At 47.2% G+C, this 10,101-nt stretch overlaps 1 protein-coding gene across 1 annotated transcript; it reads left to right on the top strand.

The window, feature by feature from the left end:
- Window positions 1-1,692: 1,692 nt before the first annotated feature.
- Window positions 1,693-2,939, top strand: ier2b (immediate early response 2b). The gene has a single exon (XM_061275423.1). The coding sequence runs from the start codon at window positions 1,877-1,879 to the stop codon at window positions 2,426-2,428; it is 552 nt and encodes a 183-aa protein (XP_061131407.1). The 5' UTR covers window positions 1,693-1,876; the 3' UTR covers window positions 2,429-2,939.
- The last annotated feature ends 7,162 nt before the right edge of the window (window positions 2,940-10,101 follow it).

The raw sequence follows: 10,101 nt of genomic DNA on the forward strand, positions 1-10,101 counted from the left end.
ACCGCTTATCGCCGTTCAAATGTAAGAATCGTGCTGGCAGATACAGATTATCAGCATTCCAAGACAAAATGTGTCTTATTTATTTCAAAACAAGTTGGAAGGTTGGAATTCTATTGAAAATGAATCCAGCTATTTATGCCATGGATTAGCAACAGACATAACAAATTGTCTAGGAAAAATGAATGGCAAGATGATGACCCAATCCTCACCGGCACCTCTGCCGACCTGAGGCACCGGGCAGGACCTCAATAACAAATGAAGGCAAACAAATAATGGCACTAAAACGCTACGGAAAAGAAAGCGACTGGCAATACAATTGTGAGATAGAAAAATAGCATTTTATAAGTATGAAAAAATAATTGGTGACTGTCAATACAAAAAAGATTGCCTTGGCAACAAGGACAAAAAAAGCAAAGTTATTGAAAAGATACAATAGTTTCAAATATAAAAGTAATGAATGAAATGATATGATTTGTTCGGTCGTGACTCCAGAGGTTATTGGGCGCTACAATATTAGCATAAAAGTACAAAATAGCTGGGCCTTCGGTGACAGTATGACTGCTATGGGTGAGTTTACATAACACGTGTTGCCTGGCGTGTATTAGCGTGTCTATTTTTGCAGCTGTGTGGCTGAATAGCACACATACCAAAATGCCCAAAATGCAGGGATGCAACAGATGGCAAGAATTTGAATCGTTGATACTCTTTTCTTTGCTTTGTTCGGGTTAAAAAAACAACAACAACATTATGACTCAAAAGGTAAACAAGATTTAAGGCTTAAATATTCAGGTATGGACTTTTTTCACTTTTCCTGAAAAAGCGCATTTAAAAATCAACTGCAGTTGTAACAATGATCATTTCCGACGGACCATGAAGGCGTCGTGACATGACGTGTCTTTTGACCTGCTGCCCGGTAACCTTGGTAACCTGGCTAACCTTGTTTACGCCGCCCCATATATGGTGTTCTGGTGACGTCACTTCAGCTGGTGAGGGAGAAGGGGGGAGGAGTAATGACGTCCTGCTTTTCCACTGCGCGTATTTCCCCCTCCCTCCAAAGTCACCACGGGATTTTACAACCGGATAGGCCTTATATGGCGGGGGAGTGACGTAGTGAGTCATACGTATGTATGTATGTGTGTGTGCGCGCGCGCGCGCGCGCGAGAGAGAGAGAGAGAGAGAGAGAGAGAGAGAGAGAAACGCCAGTGAAATTTGAGACGTTCCTCTTTTTTTTTTTCCTCTCACTTCCTCACCCACATGCGAATTCTGAGCTGTCCCGAGTTACCAGAAGATAAACATGTGACATCATTCGGCGAAACTCATAAAGTCAAATAAAAAAAAAAAAATTATACGTCAGTCTCCATTATCTAGTTAGTGTGAAAACGGCTTTGAATAAATGATTAAATACGTAATTCTTTGACACGTCATCTAATTATCACGACTCAGTCCAAGACAACTCTTTTGCTTTTACAATTCAATAAGCTTCAGAGACGTTTGTGAAGCGCGCAATGCGGAAGAGAAACTAAAAGTCGAGAAGGGTGAGAAGAAAACGGGCTAGACGGAACAGATGGCGCGTGCCCGCGCGCGCGCGAGTGTATTGCGTGCGCGTGTGTGGCAGGTGTGGGCGGTGCCTGGTTTGTCACTGGCTGAGGAATTCGGCGTGACGTCAGAGAGTACATAAATGGCCTCCCTGCCTCTTACGCACAATTCTACGCGCGGCAGCGAACGTAGAGACACTAGGCGTCGCAAACGAAAGCATCCCGTCCCGTCCCGAACCGAGACCGAAACTTTTTAAACTCCCCATTTTGTTGTATTTTAGAATTTGCTTTCCAAATCGTCAGTCCGCTTCGTGACAAGACGGACGTAAGATCTCGAAACAATGAGTGACACCACAACAACGGATACAACAATGGAAGTGAACGCGGAGGCCCGGCGAATTCTGGCCGTGTCCATAAGCAAGTTGTACGCGTCCCGGAGCCAGCGAGGCGGACTGAGACTTCACCGGAGCCTCCTGCTCTCTCTGGTCATGCGCTCCGCCCGGGACATTTACCACTCATCGGCGCCTCCGGCCGAGCCCATGGAGACGAGCCCCGGAGAGCCGGCTGAGCTCGACCTGGAGTCGGGACTCCAGGCGGACGAGCCCCCCGCCGAGTTGAGCTCGACGGCAGGGGGAGGTGCGCACCAGGAGGTCGAGGGGGAGGAGGAAGAGGCCACCGAGGACAAAGAGAACCGGAGCCCGAACAGGCGCTCCAGGAAGCGGCGGGGGAAGACTTCAGTGGCGCCCCACTTCCTCCCCAGTAAGAGGGCGAGGCTGGAGCCCGGGGAGGAGCGGCACGCCGCGCCGCCGCCACCGCTACCGAGCAGCTGCCGAATGGGCCCCGCCGAGTCCCTCGCGTCGTTCTCCCAGAACCGGGTTGTGGCGGCTTGCTGAGAGGGCGCGCGCGACACGGAGGCTCCACAGGACTTGGAGCGCTGTTTCCGCCTGCACACTTGGAAGAAGGGGCCTGGAGGGCACATCGACTGTCCCGGGACGGGAAGGTTCCCCAGCGGACACGAATGGGGCCCTGCGTGGAGGATCTTGGGTCCGGATCGAACGAGCGACCCAATAGACCGACTCTCCAGCTGAGTCACACGCTACAAGCCGTGGACCGTTCACGAGCCAGGACAAATACGCGCAGTGACTCCTAGCGGACGGACGGACGGACGGACGGAGTAAGTGAGGTGTTTACCCGACACTCGCGCAAGCACAAGCACGCCACGCCGCGGCACGCCACGCCGCTGTGTGGACTGACGACGGACGACACGGTGCTACTAAAACAAAAAGAAGAGGCTGTTTTGCGTCGACTTTTTGTGTATTCCATGAATGTGAAAATGACGTCATATACCTCCCATATGTAAGGCTGCTTTCTTTGGTGATGTTAATAATAAACGAGTTGAAATAAGCACCTCTCTGCTAGTTCTTGTTGTCCATGCAGACAGGATGTTGGCAATGTGGGTCAATCCTCAAGCATGTCTGCCGCCAGACGGCCTTCTCTAATCGCGCACGCACGCACGCACTCAGTCACACCACTTCCTGTGGATTACAACAGAATTATGAATCACATCCTGCCGGCGTGATCGCACCAGCAAGCTACTTCACTTCTCACCAAAGCCACGTTTCTAATCTCTTGTGGAGGAGGCTCAATAACATGGCAGACAAAATCAACGTATTTGACTGCATGTATATTCCTATAGTCATGCTTCATGCTTGGACACTGAAGAAAAAAGATTCCTCCTCATTTGGCCATGCAGGACTCCATGAAAATTTACAACTATGACCTTTGACTGTACACTTAACCACGCCTGTTGTATATATATATATAAAAAACAGCTCACCACGTGACGCGTAGCAAAGATGCGGGAGCGCGCGCGCGCGCACTCACCAGGCGCCGCGGTGACGTCCGGCGGATGCTAAAAATAGAATAGCAGGAAAGAAAGAAGGAAGGAAGGAAGCTGAAGCGGAGTCGGCGCGAAGATGGACAACAGCATCTCGCTGAATTTTCCATCAGCAAAGGTGAAAAACATGCTGAGTTGGTGAGGGGACATCTAGCATCGTCTTGGTCGTGATAACAAAATCAATCCTGCATGCGTGTTGTTTGCAAGACAGAAAACAAGACCCACTCTTAATTGAAGGATGCCACTCGATTGCAATGTCCATGCCAAAACAGTGCATCGAAACAACAGTCAATCATGAATAGAGGTCATTTTGCTCTCGTTATTATTATTATTTAACTACTGGATCACATTTGAGACATCATGAAGTCGCTGGTGAGAGCAGAAGGACATGTGATGTACAGGAAGTGAGTGTGTTTGCCTGGAGAAGGGCAGGAAGGAGCCGATACAATGAATGTGAACGAGCAAGTGTGTTTTGGTGCATGTGAGACAGGAAGTGATGCGTTGTTGCGGCACAACGTGTGGGAGGGAGGGAGGGCGGGAGGGTGGGACGGAGGGGTCTATTTTGGGCCCTGAGTGTGGATATGCGTGAGGAGGAGGTGGGCGACGGACAGACACATGTGAACAGGATGGATGGATGGATGGATGGATGGATGGATGGATGGATGGATGGATGGATGGATGGAGAGGGAGGAAGAAACGGCCAATAAAACGTGACGTAAGAGGAAGGGGGCGAGACCGTGCGTTTCGTTGGGAACATGGGTGACGTCGCAGAGGACGCAGAGAGGAGGAGGAGGAGGAGGAGGAGGAGGAGGATGACGGTGCAGCTGATGGCGAGAGCGAGGACGAAGACACCTTCGCTAGCTCGCAAGATAGATTGCACGCTTGAGCGTCTACGATTCCCGTCGACTCGCGGCGATGACGTCACGAGGATGCAAACAACAACAGCTTAGCTCGTGGCCATTCGGTCCAAATGAAAACAAACTGTTCAAACTTGCTGCTTATATTTATGTGCAGAGATTTGGTGCCGCATGAAAGAACACGACATTGTCCAAATATGACCTCTGCCGAGGAACTTCTTTTTTCTTGTTGTTAGTTTGCGGAAAGCGTTTTGGTGAAGCTGTGAGTCAAAGAGCGTATCCAGAATCTCGCCCTTCTCCAAATTTAAGCATACATTCATATATTTTAGAAAGCCTCACAATAAATATATATATTTTTTTCATCTATACTATACTTGACAACTTGAAAATTTGCCAGTAAACAACTAAAAATGAACTGATAACATTTGCAAATTTCGGCTCAGAGTTCATCTTGGCGGGGGCCTACGTGTGTACAGAAAGGAGTTTGCCGGGATGGAGTCGAGTCATGGGATGACAGGAAGGAGCAGAGGCGGGCCTGGTACGATGCATTCGCTCTGCTTTTATTCAGCGTCGTTAGGAAGAGTCGTGTTTGGAAATTACACAATGCACTGCGGGTAGAAACAGCACAGAAAGATCCACAACCCAAAGAGAAAAGATGGCGAGCGGACGGACGGACGGACGGGCGGGCGGGGAGAAAAAAATGAAGGAGAGACAGAGCACAGGAGAAAAGAAGAAGGGATTTCATAGGCCAGGAACAAAACATCACCAGATTCAAGTTCAGGCAGCTGCTCACACTCCATAGTTTTTGTTTTTCCCTTTTTTATTGTTCACGTGTTCCGCGTTGTTCCATGGCATGAAGTAACAATCATTCTTTCAGCTCATTACCAACGGGTTTTTTTGATGGTTCTTTTTTATTTATTTGGATTTTTTGGGTCCATTTTAAAACAGATTTTTCTTGACTTTTTTTGTTTTTAAAAATAGAAGGAAATAAAGAAAGACGTTGCTCTTAAAAACATCTATGTATATATTTATTTTTACATCGTTTTTTTTTTCATATACAGTATATATATATATATATATGAGATATATATATATATATATGTTAGTAGTAATTCCTGAAGTTTACCCCACAAAGTGGCATGCACGTCGACATGCAAAATCTGTAATCAATTAAATACGATCTCTTTTTCACTTCAAATTGCCATGAATGTTTTTTTTTTCTCTCTATTTTTCGAATCCCCTACTTGCTGAGTAAGTTTCTATTTTGGCACTGGCTCGGCTCCTACTGCGTCCAGTAGTTGCTGTGGTGATGGAATGGAAGGATGAAAGAAAGGAATGGATGGATGGATGGGTGGATGGATGGATGGAATTGTGGGGAGATGGACGCAAGTTGCTTCTTCCCTTCGTCATTTTAAGTTCAAACATTAGGCTCAACTAAATGTCAATTTAAGCCCTCCTTTTATGTTGCTCTGGGTCAAATTGAAATATTCTCAAGTTTAACCCACCCACATTTTTACGATAAATGTTTAAAAAAATGCCACCCTCGATTGTGTTGGGGGTCAAATTGCCTGATTAAATTTAAAAATCTATAATCGACGTCTTTTTTTAAAGTTGTGAACGCGGATGTAGTACCTCAATAGAAAATGCCCCAAATTGCTTTTGTTTCTTTGTACGGTCAAGCATTGCCATTTTTCTCTTAAGAGGATGTGATCTGTGATTTGTTCCAACCTAAAATGAAAGAAAAAAGAAGCAACCAACTATTAGAGCTGTGCGGTTGCCATGGTGACACAAGGAGCCATACTGGCGCAAGTGTCAAATATTACGTGGGAGGTCTCACACACTGCAGCTAAAGACCACCCTCGTGTGGCTAAGAAGAATATTGCAAGTCTATGTCTTTTTTTTTTTTTTTTTTTTAAATTGGATGAGAAGCAAGACGAGGCCAGAGACGTCATTGATCTCCATTGACAAACTTTTATGCTTCAAATTGTACAATGGGGATAGAGGGTGGTAGACGGAAGGGGGGTTCTTGTAAATTGAGGACACGCGCACGCACGCATGCAACTTTTGAACCTCAAAGTGCGGCGTATTTTAGTGCCTTATTAAAGGCTGGAAAGAGTTACTGCTTTTGTCTGGGGTTGTTGTTTTTTTTAGATGTTTCTTTAAAAGAAAAACAAATGGGAAATGAATAAATAAAATCAGATTTGAAAAAGTGATCATATAAAAAGTTGCCGATCAATCTTTAATCATAATATTATACTTTTATTTGCTACTGCATAATCAAAGAAATCTATGAATATATTTCAAAATAAATTGAAAATATTGTAAAATACATTTCCCAATAACAACTAATCCAAAATAAATTATATATGGCCTTTGGATAATAGAGGCTGCTCTGCTTTTTAATACTGTCCCTTCTATGATTTTGATCATTTTTTTCTTTTGAATAACACATCACAAACAGCTGCTTAAATATGACTGAAACACACACACACACACACACACACACAGTGAATCCCCATGTGGCCGTGATGTCACTGTGATGCGCTGATGACATGGCAGTGGTGATAACGACATGTGCGATGACATCGTGCGGTGATGGTGACGACTCGGGCATGACCGATACGGATTTGTTGACAACGATGCCGATTCGTATTTGGTGGAATACAATTCCGATTGCCGATTTATTTACAAAAGACTAAATGACTTTTGGTCCCTTGACAAATATACAAATTATAGGCTGAATCCGTGACTGTTTTACAATACTTGCTGAGTATTTGTTAAACTTTGCTATAATAAATTTGTTCAAAGTTGGCAAAAAGCTGGCTGATGATATGCGGATTGTTTTTTTTTTTTTAAATTGAATGTCATTATCTTGATCTTACAGTATGTTGTAATGTGTTGAGGGAAAACAAGGGGCAAAACATTTTCAACAAATTCTCAGATTTTTCCTCGTGATGACATCATGGAGGCGATGACATCATCGTACGTGGTGCCTTTTGTGTGAAATGACTGTTGACCCCCTCCCTCCCTCCCTCCCTCCCTCCCTCCCTCCCTCCCTCCCTCCCTCCCTCCCTCCCTCCCTCCCTCCCTCCCTCCCTCCCTCCCTCCCTCCCTCCCTCCCTCCCTCCCCTAACGGCCTGGAATGCAGCCCCCAACATGGGAGGCTTCCCTCCGGTGCCCCCTAACCCCGATAACCCCGCCCCCTCACACGTGCATGCCCACATCCAGCGGCGTGCGTACACTGGGGGCGAGCGAGGGTTGAGCTACATAAGCATGACTTTTGGCAGCACTTTAAGTGTACAAGAAATTCCAAGTGATGTTTTGCAGAGAGCCCTTGAGTTGCGCGTTTGAGCACACACCGCTGAGCCGCCGCCATGCCACGCATGCTAAACCTGATTACCGCAACGCAAACAACAAAGGAGGCGACGCTTCTAGAAGGGCTTCTCAAAGTTCTCCCGTGACCCCCGAGATGATAGTGTGTAGAAATGAAGAGAGGAGCTTCTACGTATCAGAAAGGCCATCATTAGAAAGCTGTGTGTGGGGGCATCAATTACATGCTTGTGGAGTTTTGTGGTTTTAAGGTAACCCTTGCAATTTTTTTTTGGGGGGGGGGGGGGGGGGGCTCAAATTCACCGCCCTGGACACCTCCACTTGTGGTAGATCCTTTGGCTTCCATTTTGAGTGATGGCTGGGAGCTAGTGGGACTTTGGGGTGTTCTGGCCCTTTATGAATGCACCATGGAGGCGCTGGGATGGGTGGCAGATGACTCATGAGACTCAGATACAGAAGGCACTGCGGAAGGTTCTGTCGGGGTCCAGGATTCTGGGGGGGAGAATTGACTGCAAACCGACTTGTGCCCTTTTCTGCGGCAACAGATGCGGGTGCTCTCGCAAGTGACATCGCCCGTTCAATCAGGGATGCGGATCTTACGGGTCCTGCGGAAACTGTATGGATGATGCTCATGAGGTCTGCATAGAGTCAAAAGACATGGACTACGGGTCTGGGGAGAGATCTAAGATCTGCAAGAGTGCAAGTTTAAGAGCGGCAAGCGAGAGCTCTGGAGAACTACGGCTACAGTTATGAGTCGGGAGATCATCTGTAGAATATCCCATACAAATCAGGACCAAACGAAGGCCATCCGGCTGACACCTTGTCCAAGGTTAGTTAGTCTGACTAAAAGCCGAGCGGCAACCGAAGCAGGGTGCTGAATCCTGACGCCCGTTTTTGGCAGAGGGGGACTCGGCTGCGCTACAACCTCGCAAGGTACCTGGTACCTAGTCCGGACCTGAGAGGAGGGCTTGAGCTGAGGAGGTCACCGTTGGCACAGAAGGGACCAGAGGTGGTCGACGCGTCCTCAAAGGGCGAGGGACCAAAGCGGGCAGTTGTGCTGCTCAGTTGGCCGACAGCGCTACAAAAAGGGTGCCTGCGCCAGCCTCACAAGCCATCCTTCGAGCCATCCTTTTTTTGTGTCTTTGGGTGTCGGTGGGATGAGAACCAAAAGAAGTCCCTGACCTCCACCGAGCCGGCCTGAAACCTCACTGCCCGGCCGGGCGGAGACTCGGGCTCGTCAGCGTAAGGCAGGGGTGTCCAAACTATGTCTGTTTGTTGGTGGCCCTCATCTCATACAAAATCCACAATTGTTGCTGAAAGTGTCTTCACTACACTGAGTGGCAAGGCAGGAGAAGCGCAAGAAGAAATTCTTTCCCGCCGTCGGTTTCTTTCAATCACGCATCACTAAAATGGCAAGAAAATGTCAATTGGCTCTGCCCCGAGGACTCAAGACAATCCTGATACAGCAATAAAGGACAACGGTCGGCCTTACGTTTTGACCCAGGTTGCTGGCTCCGAATGCTGAAAATGCTGAGTACAGGGGCGGCTTGAGTCTAGTCTCTGTGATATGGGGCTGCTAAGCAGCCAAAAATCCAGACAAAAGCCTTGAAGGTTTGAGCTGTCAGCAGGCAGTTTTATGACAACACATACCTACTTACAATAATGCATGGGTTGGGTGTGTGGATTTTTCGGCCTTGGAGGAAAAAGTTTGGACACCCCTGGCTTCAAGGATGTAAACAAGATGGACTTGGCATACTCAAAGGGATAACAAACATGGCAACAAGTCTACAGCAACAGCGCTAACAATCATCAACATCATTGGCATTCTGCATGGACATTTTTATCAAGACTATCATCATGAACAATACTAAATAGCGGGCGGTAGAAGCTCGCTTCCCGCTGCTCTGTCTCTCTCGTGGTGAAGCCTTCCAAATCCCAGGCGCCCAACCATCAAAGAGAGACAGGCTTGGAGAGATGAGAGCTTCTTTTTGTAAACACAAATGCAAAGTTCCTCCCTCGTAAAGCTCCCCGCCCCGCCCCGCCCACCCCCCCTAGGTCCCAAAACATAGGGTTCGCTTTCCTCTCTAGTATGCGTTGAATCAATCATGCAGGTTTCCATCCCAGAAAGGAGCGAACATAAACAGAAGAACCGAGCTTCCAATGTCCAAGAAGAACGAGAAGTAATCAAGAGAAGAAATACTGAAGAAATGAGTCTGTCCTTTTTTTTGGAACTCCTCTGCCCGCTCGCATGATGCCACTTCCTGTCAGGCTATGCTTTAGCTTTGCATCCCATCACCAGACAGGAAGTGATGTCATACTAGCCCAGAGAAAGTCTGTAACCGTAAACAGAGATGATAAAACTCATCAATTATCAGCCAGTGCTGTGATTGGCTGTTTTTTGCAGAATAGGCAGGGCCACCTGGTTCTGTCCTAGGAAAAAGAAAAGGTTCAAGACCAAGTGGTTTTACTCCTCATGTAAAAG

Source organism: Syngnathus typhle, linkage group LG3 (assembly GCF_033458585.1).
Source record: "Syngnathus typhle isolate RoL2023-S1 ecotype Sweden linkage group LG3, RoL_Styp_1.0, whole genome shotgun sequence".
In the NCBI taxonomy this organism is placed as follows: domain Eukaryota; kingdom Metazoa; phylum Chordata; class Actinopteri; order Syngnathiformes; family Syngnathidae; genus Syngnathus; species Syngnathus typhle.

Excerpts from the sequence above, each read along its gene's own strand:
- ier2b (XM_061275423.1), top strand. The coding sequence starts at position 1,877 with ATGAGTGACACCACAACAACGGATACAACAATGGAAGTGAACGCGGAG.